The sequence below is a fragment of the Oryza sativa genome, chromosome 10, assembly GCF_034140825.1.
Source record: "Oryza sativa Japonica Group chromosome 10, ASM3414082v1".
NCBI classification, from domain to species: domain Eukaryota; kingdom Viridiplantae; phylum Streptophyta; class Magnoliopsida; order Poales; family Poaceae; genus Oryza; species Oryza sativa.
Genome location: NC_089044.1, coordinates 13,822,745 through 13,845,132, shown reverse-complemented (window position 1 = coordinate 13,845,132; position 22,388 = coordinate 13,822,745). Strand labels below are relative to the sequence as shown.

General features: G+C 47.8%; 1 protein-coding gene and 1 long non-coding RNA gene across 6 annotated transcripts; one reads left to right on the top strand and one right to left on the bottom strand.

Annotated features, from left to right (window-relative positions):
- The first annotated feature begins 5,975 nt into the window (after window positions 1-5,975).
- Window positions 5,976-10,837, top strand: LOC9266805 (uncharacterized). Its single transcript, XR_010737228.1, has 2 exons — window positions 5,976-6,947; window positions 7,064-10,837. It is a non-coding gene; the product is annotated as an uncharacterized lncRNA (long non-coding RNA).
- LOC4348544 (putative disease resistance protein RGA3) lies at window positions 9,790-22,078 on the bottom strand. 5 transcript variants are annotated; one of them, XM_066305029.1, is made up of 4 exons: window positions 19,780-22,078; window positions 10,319-12,461; window positions 10,115-10,179; window positions 9,790-10,024 (listed from the first exon to the last, which is right to left on the bottom strand). In XM_066305029.1, the coding sequence occupies exons 1-2, from the start codon at window positions 20,833-20,835 to the stop codon at window positions 12,258-12,260; spliced, it is 1,260 nt and encodes a 419-aa protein (XP_066161126.1). In that variant the 5' UTR covers window positions 20,836-22,078; the 3' UTR covers window positions 9,790-10,024; window positions 10,115-10,179; window positions 10,319-12,257. The 5 variants fall into 5 exon arrangements, with proteins under 5 accessions (XP_066161126.1, XP_066161124.1, XP_066161125.1 ...); XM_066305027.1 differs by having other exon boundaries at window positions 10,115-10,176; XM_066305028.1 differs by having other exon boundaries at window positions 9,790-10,179; window positions 19,780-21,139; window positions 21,543-22,078.
- Between the last annotated feature and the right edge of the window lie 310 nt (window positions 22,079-22,388).

The following is a 22,388-nucleotide window of genomic DNA, read 5'->3' as shown; positions in this document are numbered from 1 at the left end:
CGCCTCCTCCTTCCGGGCCACCTTGTCCGCCAGCTCAAAGAGCTCAGCGGTGGTCTTGGGCTCCTTGGAGGCGATCTTCTCCAGCATGTGATTGTGCCACACGCCGTTCCGAAATGCATACACAACCGCGTGGGCCGGAATGCACGAAATAGTATTGCGCACTTGACAGAAGCGTTGCATGTACGAGCGGAGGGACTCGTCGTCCTTCCGCCGTACAGCGTGTAGGTCTACCTCTTCTCCCAGGCGGGGATATGTGCCCTGGAAGTTCGTAACGAACTGCTGGCACAGATCCTCCTAGGAGTGAATGGAGTCGGGGGGCTGGGTCATCAACCAGCCACGCGCCTGACCCTTGAGAGCCATGGGAAAGTAATTCACCATAACCCGGTCGTCTCCCCCTGCCGCCACGATAATCGTGGTGTAGATCTGGAGGAACTCCGAGGGATTGATGCTACCATCATACTTCTCCATGAGGTTGGGGCGAAACTTCGGGGGCCACCGGACATTCCGAAGACTCGCCACGAAGGCCCTACAACCTGTCCCCCCAGGGGTGAGCGTGGGGGGAGGGCCGCCTCGTGAGGAGGAGCGTGGCACTCCAGATGAGGAGGCGCCTTCCCCCATGCGGGCAGCTCGGCGCTCATCCCGGCATCGCTCAATGTTGATCCGAGCGTCCTGCTCCTCGTAGAGATCGTCATGACGCCTCCGGCTTCCCGAGGCCCCCAACGATGTTGGAGCTGTGGACCGCCTTGAGGTCGTGGCCGACCGACGAGCCCTCCTCCTTGCTGACGAGGAGAGGGTAACCGGGGTACGCGACGTACCAGTGGCGGCGGATCGGCCACCCGTGGCCAAATGCCGCTGGGCAGCGGTGACCAAGTTGGCCACGTCATCCAACCAGCGCTAAACGGGAGTCTCTGGCTCCGGGTTTACGGGGGGATGCCGCAGAAGGGCGCCCGCCGCCTGAAGCGCGCCTTGGGGCGAACTGCCGTCGCTGTAAACGAGACGGCGCCGTGCCCCGACGCGTCGTGGCCTCCCTCCGCTAGGGGGCGGGGAAAGGGCCGAACCACCCGAACGGGTGGGATCCTCCCTCCGCGAGGGTTCGCGGCGCGGAGGAGTTGGAGAATCACGGCGGTGGTGACGAGGGCCACGGCTTTCGCCGGAATCCCCACTCCCGGACGGGGTGGGGGTAAACGCCACCGCCTCCTCCACCTCCAGGACCTCGACCATGATCGTCTAGGGCCCAGAGAAACTTGGGGCGGAAGAAAACGACTTCTTCTCGAAACGCGCAACTGCCCCCTACCTGGCGCGCCAGCTGTCGAGGGAAGACCCTCGATAGCGGGGAGTCGTGAGACCCCCCTTTCGTGAGTTCGGCCGGGGGCAGAAGCTCGCCTCTTGGGAATCACGCGTTCGCCCTGAAACTGCCGGCTAGCTTGCGCACAATCGGATTATACAGGTTCGGGCTGCTATGGAGCGTAACACCCTACTCCTGCGTTTGGGATTATGTATGAGTTTTACAAGGGTTCCTCTACTCCGGAGAGCGCTATCGCCTTCCTTCTCCTAGAGTTCAGGTTTTCTAAGAGTCGTCCCCTTATCTCGGTGGGCAAGGTCCTCCTTTTATAGCTCAAGGGGATACCACATGCGCCGCCTCTACCTACTCCCCCCAATGGGAGGGGGACCCCACTCCACTTTGACCGAGTCTCGATCCATGCCTTCTCCCGAAAGCTATGCAGCAACCGGTCCTTGAGTGGGACCCGGCGTCGTCCCCCGCCTGACACGGGGGACAGCCCTGTCATTCGCTCATAAATAAGTGAAGACTTGTGGCAGCCTTTCTTCGAGTGATGCTCCGATGTGACGGGTCACACTTACCCCCACTCCGCCGGATACAAAGGTGACGTGGGAGCACGGCCGCCCGTTCAATCGGACGTGACCGGCAACAGGCCAGTCACAGACTGGTCACATCCGATTGATAGGGGTCAGTTAGGCGTGCCGCACGTCTGCCCTCACCGCATTACACATAGTGAGGGACAGTTGGGGCGCCGCGTATTTATGGTTGTCCAGCCTGGGTCCCCCTCTCGCTCTCTCCCCCCACCACGCGGCAGCTGGGCGAGGGCCTCGGGGCGAAGCAGCGGGAGAGCCCGAGGGGGGGATGCCGCACCCCGAGGCCCCCCCCTCCCCCGCCGCTTTCGCGACCCACGAGGTGCGTGAGTGGGGCCAGCTTGCAGTGCCACGTGGCTGGACAGGAAGGTGACTCCTCTTTACCTCACATACCCCCGGGCCCGTATCTCCGGCATCCACCTCTTCTTTCTATTCCTACTTTCTCTTACTCAGTATCAGTCGCCACCGACACTACTATGGCAGAAACGGAAGCAGAAGAGGAAGTTCTCAATCATAGAGTAGTTAGAACTCGAGAGATAAAAGACAGAAACTGTAGCATTTCCCTCTTCGAGGAAAGCCCATAAGTTTGGGTGTTACCAGTATTGAAAGTTAGATGGTGTCAAATACCCAATTTTAGAGTCGAGATGTGTCTTCATGTGTTTTCGACAAAGCAAAGAGTTTAGGGATCAAATGGACTTATCCATGATCGTATACATGTATGCTGGCCGAGGCCTATGCAGCTTGAGATCGGAGGGGGCAAATACATCAAATACTTATTGCTCATATACATCAAATGGACTTATCTATTAGAAGAAAAAATACTTATTGCGTGTTATTAAAAAAAAATTACAGCGAGCAAACCTAAACATCAAATTAGACGAAGGAGATGCAATTGATTGCATTAAAACTAACGGTCATGCAGTCAAAAGTTCACCTCATATATATAATCATCAAGAAAGAATTAAAATTATACCTACAAGTAGGGGTGAAAACGGTACGGAAACGGATGGAAAACATGTTTATCGTTTTCGTTTTCATATCTTTTTCGGAATCGGAAACCCCGGATATGAAAACAGAATTGAATATTATCGAAACCGAGAACGGAGCGAAAACGAATCGGCGAGAATACGGTAACGAAAATTTATCGGAATAAAAAACCCCTCAAACTGATAAATCCAATTCTCAAGTCTCAATGGTTACTAATCAATCATAAAATACAATCATATAAGTCCAATTGTTAAGTATCAACATTATATAACAAAACACAATCTATGGATAAATTATCTATATTTAAGAGAGTAATGATGTTGATAAATTCCAATACAGAAAAAAAAATATTCTTATGTAATTTTAGATTTGCATAACAAATATTTTTTAAAAAATAACAGCCAAATACTATATTATTCACTATTCAGTGATTAAAAAAAGAATCCAAACTATTTCAGTCACAAAATTTCTGGAAATTCCGAGAAAATTTTCGAAAAGTTTCCGACCGATTCCGAGTTCCGGACAGAAAATACCCTTATCATTTTCGATTCCATTTCCGAGAAAATATTTCTGAATTCGTTTCCCGTTCCAAAAAATTCCGACTGATAGATTTCTTTTTCGAAAATAGGTCCGGAATCCAGAAAGTTTCCATACCATTTTCACCCCTACCTACAAGAAAGTGATCGACCAGCCGGTCATATTAGTTTGTGAGAAATTTTACGGTCATTAACAAAAAAGTTTGAGGTAACTAAATTTTACATAAAAAATTAATACCTCAAGATACTTGTATTATAAAATATGGTATCTTTCGATATATTTTTAAGGATGGTAAAATTACCTTAACTTAACTTAGTACGCTAGTCAAGTCAATGTGAACAGATTTATTCTGCGCCGAATAATTTTGATCCTTTGATTAGTATTTAAAGTGGGTTAGAACCACTCCTCCCACAGACAGGAACACAAAACACAAACACTAATATACCGGTCATATGTAGGCCGTGTTTAGTCACCCAAATTCCCAACTTTTCATCACATCACATCACATCGAAAACTTTCCTACACACATAAACTATTAACTTTTTCTCCAAACTATCAACTTTCTCCCAACTTCCTAACTTTTCCACCATCTAAACACAGCCATAGGCATATATCATCTGTATACTAGTATCGTTGATCTATTAGTAATTAATGGGCAACCTGTGGTTCAAGCCAGGAAAACCTACTATCCCTGTTCCTCGTCATCCTTCCGATCTCCATAGCATTCATCAACCTCCAGTTGATGATCCTCCAAGTTTTATGAATGAGCCGAAGCCGCTTCTCCGAGCATTCAATTTCCTAACGAAGGGTGTCAAGAGCTGGTGAAGAAGCAAGAAAGCTGCCTAGGATTATTAATTATTGCCCCAAAATGGAGATCAAAAGAAGGCCCAGGATTATGGACATTGAATTCAAGATATGATCAAGAAGGGCCACCAGGGTTAATAATGAATAAATTTCCCATTTCTCTCTTGTTTCTTCAAGAGCTTTCACTATCCTTGTTTCAGTGATATATACTCACTTGTGATTAGTGGTTAGTTGCTGAGTGATGTCTGATGCACCCATACATCAAGCATATGTGTGTATAATATATATTTCAGTCAAATATAGCCTTTCTAACACAAGCAAATTAAGAAAATTAAGGAAGATCACCAAAAGCTAAACAGGATGTTCCCTATAACAAAACTAACTAGTGTGACACTGATGCCATCTCCACACAGGCAACCTCTAATGTTGCCCCAAAATGGACCAAACAAGTGGAGACTAGAGAGAAGTGCACTTGGTTCAATTGAGAACTGGAACACTACTCAAACGATGGTAGAAACAGAGATCAAACACTTCCTCCATGGAAACAGAGGATTTTTGCAGGAATTTCACGAAAATTGAACTGTTCATGTGAAAATCCTACAAAATTGCTGTGCCTCAAAGGTGCCCTTACACTACAACTATGGAAGGCTCCAAGGAGGCAACCAAACACTGCCTTGGCGAGGAAGGCATAGCGCAGCAGAGGCCTACTTCCTCCGTCAAAAAAAAACTTAATTCAGTATAGGATGGGACATAATCTAGTACAACGAATCTGGTTAGACTTTTATCTAGATTCATTATACTAGATTATGTCTCATCCCATATTAGGTTGAGTTTTTTTGGGACAGAGGGAGTAGACAATAAAGTTTAACTTGGAGGGGATTTTTATGAAGTTCAGTTTGTAAGGTGGAGTGTGGAAATGTAAGTTTGACTTCTAGGGGATATTTTTATCGTCCAAATTTTACTTTTGGAATTTAATGGCAATAATATCAAAGCAAACTAATTGGTGTTTTAATGGCAATAATATCGAAGCCTCTAAAAGATAATCAGCTCTAAATACTATAAGAAAGATATGATATTTGCTGTAAGAAGCAGATTATTGCCATCCAACTAAAAATCTATTATTTGGCATGACAAATTTCATGGTTCACAGGCTAGAACCATAAGTGAGCTAGGTCAATGTGCAAACACAGAGAGGGAGTGTTTGATTCTCAAGATGTGATGATGGCAGTGGTGGCCAACAGAATATATGGATGTGATCAAACTGTGGTCATTGGAATATATGCTTAGGGCATCAATAGTGTTAAGCACTTGCTTGAGAGTTAGCCAGAATTTTCGCAGAGTACAACCACCAATAGCACTCAAGGTTGGACACATAGACATAAACAGATGTGTATGCAAAATGTCCTTTCTCTTTTAATTTTTTTCTCTTTTTCCCACTATGTTCCTTTTGATGCTTTCGACAAGTGGACCAAATGTGGATATTTTATTCGATCTAATCGCTCGTTAGAAGGAGATGTAATCTAGATTTCATAGCCTATGATCAGGAAATTACAAATTAATTTGGTACCTACGAGAAGCTAATAACACTACACCGTGACCTAAAAGTTGCGATAGCTCATCTGCCGTCAAAAGCACTATAGTGTTATCCTATAGTATGTCGTTAAAGGGTTTTTTTTTTCCGACAGACAACGTGTCTCAAGAGAAAGCTTGTCAGCAAATACCTTATAAGGTCGACTGCCTAGTCGAAATCCATACATCAATGCAAACCGTGCAAACATTTTTATTCTGCACCAGCGAATAATATTTTGGCTATTTCCTTGAAAAGGAAGAAGAGGAAAAAAAAGATCCTTTGGCTAGTATTTAAAGGGCTAGCACCACAACTACACCCACAGACAGACAGGTACACAAAATACAAACACTGAGAAAGAAAGAAAAGACAACTGTCGTGCATAGAGAATATCTATTGTCGATCTCTATTAATGGGCAACTTGTTCTTCATCCCCAAACATCCTCCTCCTCCTCCGCCTCCTTCGCATGTCCATAGCATTCATCACCCTCTCTCTAATGCTCCATCTTTCATGAATGGTCCGAATGGATTCATGATGGCACACACATTGTGCACAGAGACGAGGCTACCTCTTGATGAGGAACAGATGCGGGAGCTGATGAAGACGATCGATAAAAAGAAGAGCGAGCAGTGATACTAAGGTAGTGGCTCAGTGTTAAGTGTTACTCCCTCCGTTTCATAATGTAAGTCATTCTAGTATTTCTCATATTCATATTAATATTAATGAATCTAACCATATATATCTAATATCAATATGAATGTGGGAAATACTAGAATGACTTACATTGTGAAACGGAGGAAGTAACGAATAAAGGGAAGACAGGTCGGCCGTACATAATCTGCCGCTAGCTTACCGAAGAATTAATTATAAGATGATCAATCAACTCTGCAGTCTAGCTAGTTGGAGAGAAGAGATTATACTACTTTGTATCGTTAGAAATAAACAAAAGAAAACTACAAATTATATCTTTGACATGATATGGTTTGTCTCTGAGGTTCATAGCTACCACTCGTTGTAAAGTGTCATCTAATTTAAGCTAATTTATGTTTAGCTAGTATACAAACACTGATCCCACTGTCGTTTCCAAACTGACCATGGTATGCTCAATCTTGCGGGTAGCGGAGAAAATCGACCTCAAAATCACATGTGCAGACATCAGCCCGTGGTACTACGTCGGATCAGGTTATTTCTGATGGGTCCAAACCCTCACCTTTGATGAGTTTAGCCCTAGTCAGAGATTTCTGGTCACTGATGATTCCACTCATCTTTATGATTCCACTCATCTTTGACGGGGACAGCCTATCAGAGGTGATAGTCACATCTGACGGGCCAGTATTTTCCGGCCATCAGAGGTGAGGGTCTCCGCAAGCCTAGGGGTGGTTACAACCCATTAGAGGTGAGACGCCTGTGACGGGTCTAAAGGTGACATCCCGTGTACCCATTCTATGACGTATCTACCTTGATGCCCGTCACAGATAACTCACCTATGACGGGTTGAAGTAGCACAGATGAGGTCACCTGTGACGGCCTTTGTTTATAACCCGTCAGTGATGAGGAACCGCATCGTCTTGGAGCTCATCAGAGACACTTCTCTCTTCTCCGATCTCCTTCTGAGTTGCTAGCATCCTCTTGCAGTTGCATTGTGTCTCCATCACTTGGTTCCATTTTTTTGGGTGCAAATCTTCTTCTAATGCAACTACAGGTTCCTATTTTTGTAGGTGCCATATAGATTATTCTCATAAATCTTCTCCTCAATCTGAATTTTCCTGTTCCTATTCGATATTCTGCTCTAATTTGTTTTGAAAAATGATGTCTGAATCTGAATTGACTATTGGTTTATCCAGTTTTGTAGCTTCAGATTGAGATTTGGATCTGAAATTTCCATGTATTATTCAGTGTTCATGCTAACTTTTTTATGAGAAAGAAAGCTTTCACTTCTGCACAGTGCTGGAAAAGTTTTTGTTTCCTCTCCCGAACAGCTCAGCCAGAGGATTTTCCTTTCATACGTATTTTTGGGTAACCAAAGTTACCCATGATTGTGACATCCCAGCAGGCTATAAGCGATACAAACTGTGACATACTAACTTATATGCACTTATAATCGTGGGTCTGATACTATTTGTAACACCTACCATTGTGACATACCAAAGTCTAAGGCTTAAAATAGTCACACACGTGTAACCATACCATACTAGATACAATTAATGCCACCAACGCCTAGGATATAAATTAGTCACACGCATATAACCATGCTATGATACCATTTGAAACACCTAGGGTATAAACCTAAGCCCATATCAATTTATTGGGTCATACCTTTATTGTAAATTTTTACGTTTTTACCCTCGCTTCATGCAAAAGCAGTTCAAACCGGTGTTATTAGAGCTTGGAATTCAAGTCTTGGTAGAAAATTGAGCACGCTTATTGGCGTGCTTATTTTATAGCCCATGCATTTGTTTTCGTGTTATTAAAAAAAGTATTATGTTTGTTAAAAAAATGACTTCCTCAAATTTTGACATCTTAAATTATTAAATTGTAAATATCTTTTTAATAGATTTTTATGAAAACTCTCCTATATAGCTGTATTTTAATTTTTATAGACATATAGTTCGGGAAAACAATGATAAAACATATGCAATGGAGTATGTGTTGATTTTTAAAATGATATTATTTTAAATACAGAGGTAATATAAATTTTGCATAGTTTTATAAGAATTAGTGCAGTTTTATTGAACCTTGAGAAAAAAAAGTACATTCGAATAAAATTTTCAATCGATTTTTAATTTAAAATTTAATGTACCAAATCACATTATTATGAAAATCCTTAAATTTCTTCTTTTATTCTATCCACACTATTTAGGGTTTCTTTGTTTTTGTAAAATTATAGTTGAGTTTTCTATTAAATGATAAAATTAGTCATGATATTTTTGTAAAGGTGTTCTAAAGGAGCTACCATCCTCATCATTTTTTCTAGTACCACATGAAAAATTACACTTGTATAGATTTTGTGCCATAAATTGTACACACTTATTTACCATGATGCAAACGGGAGGTTTGCCTTTTCCATCTTCTTCAGGAGGGCCAGGCAGTATATTGAGTTTTCTATAGATTTCTGATAGGCGTATGTACACAGGAGACATATACTTTCCAACACACATATACTGCACGCTCTTTAGCTTTAAATGGACACATGGCAGTTTTCTAAAGATGCCTTACTAAATGTTTAGTGTGCCACGTGGCCCAATAGGAGGCCAGACCCTGAAATTGGTTATAGAGATAAACTACTCGAGCTTCCCTCAAACTTGCTAGGTGTATTATTATTGCCAGCCATGGAATAAGTCCACTTTCCCTCCCATAACTCATGGCCGCGTGTGAATAGTATCCCTCAACTGCAAAACCAGGGCTATTCCCCCGTGCGCGAACGTCCGGCGAGCTCCTCCCCCGCGCGCGGCCGTCCGGCGATGCCCCAGCGCCCTCCCGCCTCCTCTGCGTGCTCGAGCCGGGCCGCTCCCCCGCGCGCGGCGTGGCCAATCGACGAGCTCGTCCCCCGTGCGCCCGTAGTCGCCGCCTTGCCGATAGAAGGTAAGAGAAGAGGAAGATATGAAAGAGAAAGAGGGGAAGGGATGAGGGAGAATATGAGATGAGGTGGAGAGTGGAGACCGCTGACATGTGGGTCCGCTTGATGACTTAGCAAGTCAACTGCCACGTAGGTCAAAACCGTCTCCAAAACCGTCTAGGGAGTTGATTTGCATCGGTTTTTGGAATTGGGGGATGGGTTATACCTGGTTTTCTGGTTGTGGGATGCTATTCATAAACGGCCATGAGTTGAGGGAGGGAAAGTGGACTTATTCCTATTGCCATTGCTATATGCTTTGCTACCATAGAACACTCGGAAATAGGCCAAGGCCCAAGGCCTCTATCCAAATGGGCCGCTAGCTAGCAAGCCTCTTCATTCCGGGATGACGCCGGATGTCACACTGCATTGTTGCCAGTCATGGTGAAGGGCAGTGTAAAACAGTAAAAGTGCCCTAAATTTTGTGACATAAATTACTTCTGCTGATAATATATATAGTTTCTGTTTGCATATGAACACAACTGTTCTTATTTACAGTGTTTTCTTTTGTAAGTAGTACTTTCGCTATGTAGTAGGAGTATAAAAACTGAGAAATTTGGCACTTCCTGGGCCAATGATATATTTTTAAGTGTGATAGAATTCATGGCCTCAATCCTCCTGCCTCCCATGCCAATTCTTCCATCACCTTCTTGTGCACAAGAATAAGAGAAATCCTCAACGAGCTGAGTTAGCAGGCATCATCTTGGCCGAATCAGGCATTTCATGATTAATTTACCTGTTGATCCTTCCCATCACGATCGCGTTCTTCCCTCAACTTCGCATTTTATTCTGATGCACCTTCTGAACACATACGGATAGAACAGATAGAGAATAAATTTACAGTTCGCTTAGTTTCTGGATTGATATAATGAGAATGCCATATGTATTGCATGGCAAAGGGGAGTTAATTTACTCGTAATGAACAAAACCATGCATGTACCTGGTGGTGTGGAGCTATCTGCTTGTAATGTTTGTCTCCAGGTTGTATGGATCTCTTGTGTAGGACATGTACCATCTCAAGATGCCGTCGCCGTTATCGCTAGCGAATCCCTCCACATGCATGATATGGCTGATCTTCTCCCACTCTGACCTGCTTGCATCATGCTTGGTCGACATCAACCTGAGCAGATTCAAGCTGCAAACAATCTTCAAATGTCGTAACGTCAGATGTCGCAGGTACTCGGGGAGCGTTTCCATCCCGTGGTCCCCAAGTTCCATGATCTGAACTGATGCAACACCATCCAACAACATCAGCTTTGGACAGTTCACAATGGTTAGGTTTTGCAGGCTTGGAAGATCAACAATCCTCTCGAGATTAGGGTTGCCATAGACTTCAAGCTTGATAACCGAGCTGAAACCCTCCACGGAGTTTAGGTTCCGAGCATTTATTACGCATAATCTCTTCAAAGCCCTTGCCTGGTAAGGAAGTCCAGGAGGAAGATGGCTCAAGTTGCAGTCTTTGACATGAAGCACGCTTAGAACAGGCATGGCCTCCACATGCTTCTCCCATGTCCACTCATTCCATTCCATCATCCCCTTAAGATGCAACTCATGTAACTTTGGAAATGCAACATGTCTTGAACTCTTCTTGTTGTCCATATTTCTTTGTCCTTGTTCAAAGAGCAAGCAATGTCCAATTTGCTTGATGCAGGGTGCATCATCGACTACGAAAAAGTCCAAATTGGGGAGCTGACCTAAACCATCTGGGAGTTGAATACAAGAAACCAAGTTTTGTAGGTTTAGCCGTCTCAAATCCTTAAAAATGGCTGCCTCTGGCATCTTAATCCAATCTGGGACCGTGTCACCATAATAGCCTCCAATAGTTAGCTCCTCTAAGCATTCTGCAGGGCGAAGTAGATCAAACAACTCCTTAATTTGTTCCTGCTCAACCGTGACGATGGCATCTTTGGTCTCATCATTTGAGCACCATAACTCCAGGCATGTCAGCCTACTCTTGGTTCCAAGTTCCGCTAGTGCAGCCGATTTAGAAGGTGCATTCTCCAGACCTTTTAATTTAAGCTTCCTAAGCTGCGAAACAGGGCCAACATCTTCCAATGTACAGTAATGCTTTGCAGTGCCCTGAGCAACACCATGAACCGGAAACCCCCATAGCACATCCAAATTTAATAGTCTGCTAAAACCCCTTGGAATAGCTCTTATTTTTGTCTCATCAATACTGAGGTGTCTCAAATTATCTAGCTTTATGATACTGCTGGGAAGTTTTGACAACCGGTGACAGCCACGAACACCAATGTGCTCTAAAAACTTCATCCTACCAATGTTGCGGGGCAGTTCAGATATATCTGTGTACCTTAGCTCCAAGTATCTCAAATGTTTAAGGTGACACAAGGAGTCCTGCAATATAGAAAAATTGGAACTCCTTACATGTATTGTCCGTAGAGATGGAAGAATTCTCAAGGAATCGCCAGGTTTCAACTTGATGTTTCCGAACAATATCAATGTTCTTAGACAATGCTGATTCTGTAAATTGCTCCACTCTATTTGCTCTGCTGATATAGATAACCGACGAAATTTTGATGAAGAGAGAATTCCATTGTTTTGTGGGTCCCGAAGCACCAGTGCTTCATCCCTGGCAACATGCTGAGCAAAGGAGTGTACAACATCATGCATGATACAATGTTCTTCATTGTAGTAGTCATTCTGAGGTTCTAAAAGATTCCTCTTGATTAACTCCTTGTAGTAATCTAGACCAGCTGACTGTGCGGAATATCCATCTTTACCAATGAATCCTTCAGCTATCCACATGGAAACAATTTTGTCAATACCAATGATTTCATCTTTAGGAAATAGTGAGTAATACACAAAGCACTGTTTCAAGTTATGGCTCAGATCTTCATAGCTCAGGTATATTGCCTTGTTTAGTTCTTCAGGAAGTCCCATTTTTGACCATATCTGATTGCGTAAAACCTCTTCCCAAGCATTTTTTGTTGCATTTTTGTTGCATTTTTCTTGCATAAGACAACTCCTATTACTTTAATTGCCAGTGGTAAACCATCACATTTTTCTGCAATTTTCATCCCACATTCTTGTACTATCTCGATCTCTGATACACTCAAGGCAGCCTAGACAAACAAAAACGTATAATATGAGCAAAATAGAACCATAACTTGAAACATTATTGTGTAAAATAATTGTGCTTATTTCCTTGTCTACATTATTGTGTAAAATTTGAGTTACAGAGAGCCTTAATGTGCTTACTCACTTTTCTCATGATGAGAAACAGTTATAGAAGTTCCTTAATTAATCAACAATTCCACATTCTAGAGTAAAATAAAAGGCACAATTTGTTAAAAGAAATATAAGCCAGACTTGTAACAGTGCCGTGGTGACTTTTGATTTTTGATAATTTGCCAAGGGGAAACTACTTTATTTCATAGGTGCTGCTGAAATCACATATCTGAGATGTTCAACAAGCCACCAATCAAGGATATATGCATCGAAGGCACCATTCAGTCAACTATTTTGGCCATCCAAAAGAACACTATATACTTATGTACCTTGTGTAACCATGCCACCACCTATCCTGCCAGCCATGTTGGCGATATGCCCATAGAGGCAGTCAATCTATCACGAATCATATTTATGAATCTCTTCCAATTATTTATACTGATCTGTGAGTATGACTTATTTGTAAACTATTTATATATCAAGATGCTATTTCTAAATCATCTCTGATGATCGTGTTTCATGGAAGATAGATATGGATATATCATATCAATCAGACAATAATATAAGCATGCTTCGAGAACATAAGTTAGATCGATCCACCATGACTCCATGAGATATTTACCGAGATTAATTTAGTTGTAAGTGTTATTAATTTGAATCTAGTTTCTATGGTTAACATTTAGGATAAATTCCAAATTACCTCCAAACTATTGTGGTAGTCCGATTTATTCAGTCCAGCCACACTACAGCAGCTAGATCACAAGTAACCCCTTCTCAGGATGTGTATGGTTTTGGAGACATCAGGTGCAATTTTGGGCTACAACAATAATTGCTATTCATTCGATTCTATACCCTTGGCAAAACTGACTGACATATAGAACTCAATGTTATATCAGAGCTAAAAGGTCAATAGTTCGAATCTAACCTGCAACAGCATTACAGAAAGTGTTGAAGTGCTCATAATATGTTAAGAATTTCAATGGTTACTCTCATTGAGAAGAGGATGGCACTCGAGATGGGGCAATTTTCTGGTTTTCTTCATTCACAAAACACAAAGCCATATCCTCCCAAAGAGGATTGGGTACATATTTATAGCTGCTTGTAGCAGCCATGCTAGGGCAATAGGGTGCTGTCCTAGAGCATCCCAACAAACTGTCCTAGAGCATCCCAACAAAATGTCCTAGAGCATCTCAACAAACTGCTGTCCTAGTTGTCCTAGAGCATCCAAACTGAAAGTAGAGATGCTGTCCTAGAAAGCTAAAAAGCAAGAAAAAGCACCACAAGACCAAGACCAACCAGCCAAGACTTATTCCTACACTCTCCCCCTAAGTCTTGTGCGTCGTCTTGTGGGAAAGTTGAGCCATCCCGATCCGGGAGCAAAGCTCAAGGAACTTGATCCTTCCAAGGGGCTTGGTGAGCAAATCCGCAAGCTGGTCCTTGGTGTTGATATAGCTCGCCTTGATGCTCCCTTCCTCCAAGTAGCTTCGGATGAAGTGGTACCTCACCCGGATGTGCTTGCTCCGTTCGTGAAAAACGGGGTTCTTTGCCAGGGCCAGAGCGGACTTGCCATCCACCCTAAGCTCCACCGCTCCAGTATCTCTGCCGAGGAGATCACTAAGCAGTCGAGCAAGCCAGAGCGCCTAGGTCGAAGCGGCGGAGGCCGCCATGTACTCGGCCTCGCAACTAGACAGGGCCACCACCTGCTGCTTGACTGACTGCCAGCTAACAAGGCACTCGCCAAGGAAGAAGAGAATCCCGCTCGTGCTCTTGCTGGTGTCGATGTCGCCGGCGTGGTCGCTGTACCCGACGAAGTGTGCCTTGCCAGGACACCTTGGGTAGTAGAGACCGTGGTCGAGAGTCCCCGCAACGTAGCAGATGATCCTCTTCACAGCCTGCTGGTGCTCCGTTGTCGGTCGCTGCATGAACCGACTGACGTAGCCGACGGAGAAGGCCAAGTCCGGCCGTGTGTGGGTGAGGTAGCGAAGGCTCCCCACAAGACGCCGGTACTGTGTAGCATCCACTTCCTCCGTCGTGCTATCGCGGCTCAGCTTCAGTCTCTCCATCGGAGTGAGAGCTGGGTTGCAATCGGTGAGCCCAGCCAGCTCAACGACGCGCTTGGCGTATGCGGTCTGTCGAAGCGTGATCCCGGAGTCATCCTGGTACACCTCAATTCCCAGGTAGAAAGAGAGAGGCCCCAGATCACTCATCTGGAAGGTGGCCTTCATCTACTCCTTGAACGCCGCGACCTCCGCATTCTTGGTGCCGGTGATCAAGTCGTCGACGTAGACACCCACCAGCAAGGCATTTCCTCCATTACCCCGCTGGTAGATGGCCGCCTCGTGCGGGCTTTGCTCGAAGCCCATCCCCTTGAGCGTGGAATCCAACTTGGCATTCCACGCCCTCGGTGCCTGCCGCAAGCCGTAGAGGGCCTTGTGCAAGCGTAGCACATTGCCCTCCTTGCCGGGGATCACAAATCCCGGTGGCTGGTGTACGTAGACCTCCTTCAAGTCGCCGTTCAGAAACGCCGATTTGACGTCCATGTGATGGACGCCCCAGCCTTCCTGAGCAGCCAGCGCAAGGAGTCGCACGGACTCCATCCGTGCGACGGGAGCGAAGGCATCGTCGTAGTCGATCCCCTCCTGTTGCACGAAACCGCGTGCCACCAAGCGAGCCTTGTGCTTGACGATGGCTCCGGCTTCATCCCTCTTCAGCTTGAACACCCATTTAAGGGTGATCGCGCGGTGACCACGAGGGAGGTTAGCAAGCTCCCAGGTGCAGTTCTCCTGAACCGCGTCCATCTCCGACTGCATCACGGCAAGCCACGCGGCGTGTTTCTCGGCCTCTGCAAAAGACCGAGGCTCACCGTCGTCGCACGCAAGGTGCAACTGCGCCTCCAGGTCGCGGGGCACCAGTCTCGGCACCGGCTGGTCGCCGAGAAGGTCCTCCATCGTACGGTACCGGAGCTGCTCGCCGTCGTGGTACGCGTCGATGCGCTCCCCGTCGTGGAGAGCGGAGTAGCTAACTCCACCGGGCTGCGCTCAACACGAGCTGGCGTCGGAGTAGACATGCCCAGGGGAGTGGCTGTTGGTGCTGGAGTGCGTGGGGTCGCCGGCTGTGGTGGTGCTGGCGAAGAAGTCGTCGCAGCCGAAGTCGAAGCTCGAGAATGTGTCGCTGCCGGAGTTGGTGGAGGCTCGGGGACTGGGGTAGGCACGCTCGGTGAGGAAGAGCTGCCTACTCCCCCAGCTCCCTCGAAGTGGACGTACTCGACAGTGAAGTCGTACGTCAGAGTCGAACCATCGTCCACCGCCTTGTCCCATACCCACCCTCGCCCTTCGTCGAACACTACGTCGCGCGCCGTGCGCACACGCTGTGTCTCCGGGTCGAGAATGCGGTAGGTCTTCGAGCCCTCCGCGTAGCCGATGAACACCCCTGGGGTGCTCCTATCGTCGAGCTTGCCGATGTGGCCAAGCTCCTTGGCGAACGCGAGGCAGCCGAAGACCCGCAGGTGGGAGACCGCCGGCTTGCGCCCATGCCAGGCCTCATACGGTGTCCTGCCGTCTAGGGCCTTCGTGGGCGAGCGGTTGAGGATGTAGACGGCCGTTACCACCGCCTCTCCCCAGAAGATGGCCGGCATCCCCCTCTACTTGAGGAGAGCCCGAGCCATCCCCACAACCGTCTGGTTGCGCCGCTCGACGACGCCGTTCTGCTGCGAGCTGTACGGCGCGGTGTAGTGGCGCTGAATGCCCTCATCAGCGCAGTACGACACGAATTCAGCCGCCATGAATTCGCCGCCGTTGTCGGTGCGCAGCACGCACAGCTTGCGGCCGCACTCCACCTCTGCAGCAGCCTACGCGCGCCTGATGGCGTCCGCAGCTTCTCCCTTGCTGCCGAGGACCATCACCCACATGTAGCGGGAGAGGTCGTCGACGAGCAGTAGGAAGTAACGTCGTCCTCCTGGTGTGGCCGGTGTCACTAGGCCACACAAGTCCCCGTGCACGAGCTCGAGCCGCTCCTTGGCTCGGAAGCTCGTCTGCTGGGGCAAGGGGAGCCGCCTCTGCTTCGTCACCACGCAAACGTCGCAGAGCTGCTCCACGTGGTCAAGGCATGGCAGGCCTCGCACCATCTCCTTGGCGCTGAGCTGCTTCAGGGCCTCAAAGTGGAGGTGCCCGAAACGCTCGTGCCACTGCCACGCCTCGTCGTCCCGACGAGCGGCGAGCAAACTGGTTGTGCGACCTGCGCGCTGAGGATGTAGAGTCGATTAGTGCTTCTGGTTACCTTGGCAAGAAGGCGACGGCGGCGATCCCAAATCCTCATGACTCCGTGCTTGACCAACACGTGTGAGCCGTTCTCATCCAGCTGCCCCACGCTGATGATAGAGTTCCTTAACGCGGGGATGTAGTAGACTCCGGTGAGCAGCCTGTGCTTACCGGACTTGGCGATGAAGGTGACGGAGCCAACGCCCTTGATCTCCACGCCGGAGGCGTCCCCAAACTTGATGGAGCCTCGGACGCTGGGGTCAAGCTCGGTGAAGAACTCCCGTCGGCCGGTCATGTGATGGGTGGCACCGGTGTCGAGGTACCACCCATCAGCCTTGTCATTGCTGGAGCTGTTGCAGAGGGAGACGAGCACCTTCGGCTCATCAAGGTGGAGGAAAGCCGCTGTGGCCGGTGTCGCTGGGGGTAGCTCGATGCTTGCGTATGCCAGGAGCAGAGCCGGCTCTTCCTCCTCTACCTGTGCGACGTGGGCCTGGCCATGTCGTGGCTGTCGACAGTCTTTGGCCCAATGGCCAAGCTTGCCACAGTTGCGGCAGGTGTCGTCTCGTGCCGGCTTGTGGTTGCCGGCGGCGCCGCCCTGGGCGCCTCTGCGAGCGCCACCCTCGGCGCGTCTTCGCGCCCACCGCAGCTGGACACCTCCACACGCCTTGCGCGGCTTGCGGCCGCCTGTCGAGGGAGAAGACTCCCCCTTCATCCCGTCACCTTGAGAGGCCTCCCACTGCTCCCGAGTGAAATGGAGCTTCCCGCCAATGGTGATAGGCCCCGAGAGGGGCTGTGGCTCATCACCGTCGACGACCTTGAGGCGACCTAACGCCTCCTCGATCGACATCGTGGAGAGGTCCAGCAGAGACTCGATCGAGCGAGCGATCTGCCTGTACTTCTCTGGGACGCAGCGGAAGAGCATCTCGACAGCTCTCTCCTCGTCGTAGGTGTCGTCACCGTACTGCACCATCTTCTGCAAAAGAGTGTTGAGACGGAGGGCAAAGTCATCAACATCCTCACCTGGCTTGAAGGCCAGGTTCTCCCACTCCTTGCGGAGTGCCTGCAGTGTGGACTTGCGGGCGCGGTCGCTGCCGATGCGTGCCGCAACGATGGCGTCCCAGGCCTCCTTGGCAGTCCGCTTCTGGGAAAGCGAGAACTGCATCTCGGGCAAGACTGCAGCGATGAGGGCATCCAGTGCCCGCCGATCCTCGTCGTAGTCGACGTCGCCGTACCGGACTGCCTCCCACATGTGCTGCACCTGGAGCCTCACCCTCATCATCGCGGCCCACTCAATGTAGTTGGTTTTGGTGAGGGTAGGCCACCCACAGCCGGGACCAAAGTCCCTGACCACCGTCTGGACGCCGTGGTGGCCATGGCGTCGGTCAGGGGAGGGAGAGCCGCGCTGCCTGCGAAGCCGCGCGTGGGCTCCGGGCTGCTGCCGGCACGCCCGCGCCCGTCTGGGTTCCCATCGGCGGGCGCGCGGTCCCTTGGGCCGCCGCCGTGGAGGTGGGCTGCTGCCCACCGCTCTGCCCGCTCCCGTACCCTTCCTCTTGCCAGCTCCTCAAGCTCCCTGTCGGCGGTGCTGTCGCCGGTGATGGAACCGTTGATGCTACTGCGCAAGGTTTCAACCTCTACCTCCGCCACACGTGCCGCATCTTCCGCCGCCTCTGCTTCCGCCTCCGCCCTGGCTGCTGCCAACTCCATTGCCGCCAGTCTGGCCGCCCTCGCTGCTGCTGCAGCGGTCTAAGCCGTTGCTCGCCTGCGCTCTTCTACTGCGGCGAGCTCGGCGTCCTGCTGACGCCGAGTGCTCGAGGCGACCGAACGCCGAGACCGAACGTCGGACATGGCGCACCTTCGGGGGGCTGCTGCCTGGAGAGGGGGAAGGGAACGGGGAAGGAGGAGCAGCCAGTGCTGCTGCTGCTGCTGGCTGAGAGCTCAACCGAGCTTGGGAAGGGGTGGAACAAGAGATGTTTAGCCTACAGGAAAGTGTGGCTCTGATACCAGATGTTAGAATTTCAATGGTTACTCTCATTGAGAAGAGGATGGCACTCGAGATGGGGCAATTTTCTGGTTTTCTTCATTCACAAAACACAAAGCCATATCCTCCCAAAGAGGATTGGGTACATATTTATAGCTGCTTGTAGCAGCCATGCTAGGGCAATAGGGTGCTGTCCTAGAGCATCCCAACAAACTGTCCTAGAGCATCTCAACAAACTGCTGTCCTAGCTGTCCTAGAGCATCCAAACTGAAAGTAGAGATGCTGTCCTAGAAAGCTAAAAAGCAAGAAAAAGCACCACAAGACCAAGACCAACCAGCCAAGACTTATTCCTACATAATTGGAAAGCATTCAAGTGTGAGTTTTTTTCCTCGAAAACAGCATTGAAATATGAGGAAAATTGAGTTTTTGGTGAACTGGCTTGTGTATATAATTCAATAAATTTTTTCCTCATGGAAATTGAATCCCAAATTAAGAGAAACCTAAAGAGTGAAACCTGTGCAGTACTATTAATCTGCCCCGTGGTAGTAAATATAGTGTAAGTATTATCTATATATTAATATAGCACAGTAAGAGGCTCTCCTGCTGTTTTAAGTAAAAAAATGGATTACACGATTCTTTCTGTGCGTTGAAGACAAAAATTGGGACGAATTTTTCAGAAGTTCTCATGGAACCACCTTTACCACCTATGTCCGGTAATATCTGTAAAACGTGCAGAGGTAATCTTACTAGTTTTATTGATTACGTACACTGCTTGACTTTGATGAAGCCGGATTGACTACAAAAGGAATGTGACACAGAAACATTTATAAAACAGGAGTCATACTGACCAAGCTTGATTAGAAAAGAAGTACCTAGCTAACCATGATATTCTTTTCTTGTGTGTGCAGAGCTAACCATGATATTGAATGAGCTAGCTATCAAGCAGAGTCATATAATTAATAGATCTGCTGCCCTAACCTGTTTCTGGAGCAATGTCCAGGAATCATCGAGTCTTAGTTTGGTGACTTGGTGCGTGTGAGCAGCTTTCATCACTTTAGCAACATCTTCATTTCTTGTGGTTACAAGGACACAAGTCCCTGGAGCACAGGCTTTGGTGATTGGGACTCTGAGCCCATTGTCCCATGCCTTCTCAGTCCACATGTCGTCCATTACCAGCAACAGCATCTTACCTCTCAGGGCTTCCACCAGGGCATCCTCAAGCAGGGCCATGTCTTCAACGGCAGGGATTTGTTGCTTATCTGACTTTGCCATGGCAATGGCGGTTTTGAGAAGATGAGCCTCATTGAAGTCCTGAGTGACACTCAACCATATCTTTACATCAAAGGTGTCTTGAATCGCCTGATCATGGAAGATCTTCTTGGCAAGGGTGGTCTTGCCGATCCCACCGACGCCTTGGATGGCAACCACCAGATACTTCTTGTCATGGTTGATGAGCCAGTCCACCAGCATCCTCTTATCTTCTTCAATCTTGTCACCGACGATGTCTTCGTGGATGATCCCGGGGGCTGTCCTCCTAGGGTTGCCACTATGAGGGTTGCCAGGGGTTGAGCTGGATTTGAGTCGGTCAGTGTCAGCCTGCTGGTCAGCTTCAGCCTGCTTGAAGAGGCCATCCATCCTCTCATTGAGCTCCTTCACTCGGCTTCCGATCCTGTGGGCGAAGAGGGGATCCTGCAAGCACCAGAGCAAGGAGGAGTTGGAGCAGCTGCCTGGATACGGAGACGCATACCGCTCGCGCCGCTGCTCCGACTTGAGATGAACGTCATCGACGATGTCGGTGGCGTCGTACATGGCATCCTTGAGCTTCCTCACCCACTCATGCACATATTCTCCTTCCTTGGCATCGGTGATGTGCCGCCTCTCCGCGTTGGCCAGGAACTTCTTGAGCCTGCTCAGCATGCCTGTCAGCTTCTCGACCTCGCCAGAAGCGCCAAGCAGCATCCCTGCCTCGTCTTTCACCATCTTGGCGAACTGCTCGCCGAGGTAGGATGCAAGGGCATCCAGGATCATCTCCATGATGTATGTCAGCTTGCTCTTCTCTCAGATTTTTTCTTGCTTTCAGCTTTTCAGGGTGGCTCTGCTGGTAACTAGCAGTGTTTAATGTTGGCTTCTTACATCGGTCAGCTCCGTTGATGTATGTTATGGGATTATCGCAGCAAAAGCAGCCACCGTGCACTTGGAGCGATGTCTTCCTTGAAACTAGAGCATGGAACCGATGCCTGTCCTGCCCAGCTACCTTGCCACAACATCAATCCTCAGGAATATAGGCACACACTCTCTCCGACATGCACTCAACCACTCTTCTTTTGCTTTGGTTATTCTGTACAAAAAGAAAAGGTTATCTTCGTGTGAAAAGCATCAAAAACAAGAATAACATAAAGATTCACTAATCAAAGGGAAAAGGTGGAAAAGGGTTATTGTGCTTATCTTCGTGCGATCACACATCGGTTTCTCGTCTGTAAACGGGTTATACCATAGTAGAAAGTTGTATCTGTAGTATTATTTTCCTTTAGTACACTGATACTAGATTATGGGGATTTCATTTAGAAAAGGAAAGCATCCGGCTTCTACACCAAAGCACACACGACCAAAAAAACAATCACACAGTGGAAGAAGGAAAATGTAGTAGTAGGGTAACTTCTTTTAATTGCACTGGATTAAAACTACTAAATAACTGGCCTGCTTGGGATAAACTGGAAAATTTTAACCCTTAATAAACTTACCACTGCAATTGTTGGTTACCAAAGGTAACAGTGAAATGAAAATCAAACCCCCTTGTATACATGCTGTTTGGGAGAAGAACATCAACAAAGGTCTTAATAACTCTGTGGTTGCATCAAGCCATGAACATTGCATTATCCATCATAAATATGCAGTGCACATTAAGTTGAAACTATACAGCTATAAATAAATATACTAGCATCAAGAATCAGAGGAACAATCTAATAGTTCAAGACCGAAAAAACAAATGGAACAGGACTATTGATTTGGGGGAAGGGGATCATCAGAAGGTGGATCGAATCTGAGCGACGCCAGCGACGAGGGCGAGGTGAGGTGATGCGAGCGAAGCCAAGCCACCACACCGACGGTGAATGGAGGCTGAGAAGACGCGGATCGGGGGCGGGCAACCCGGGAGGATCAGTTCGCCGGAGTTGCGCATCGCGGCCGGCGATGGCGAGGGGGGGAGAAGGCCGGAGAGCGAGGTCGCCGCCGACTCGCCGGTGGCTGCGCACGTGGCAGGGCTGGTCTTGGGCAATGCGGCGAGACGAGGAGGCGAAGAGGCTTTTACGGCCCATCCAAGCGCAGATCTTTTTTAACCGAATAAAGTTTATTTTACCTCCCTCAACTATAACTGGAGTTTGATTTTGCTCTCCCTGACCATAGACCTGTTTAGGGAGCTTTAAATTCTAAGAAGCAGTTGTTTGATAACCAGCTTCTGAGAAACTGGAAAAGCTCTAAAACCCAGCTTCTCCAGCTTCTAGTTTCTTGGTTTATTTTTCAGAATCTGTAACTACAGATTCTCAGAAGCTGTGGACTGTTTGGGGCAACTTCTAGCAGAAACAGCTTTT

Bases quoted from the DNA above. Each gene is read 5' to 3' on its own strand.
- LOC4348544 (XM_066305027.1), bottom strand. From the start codon at position 12,354: ATGCAAGAAAAATGCAACAAAAATGCAACAAAAAATGCTTGGGAAGAG.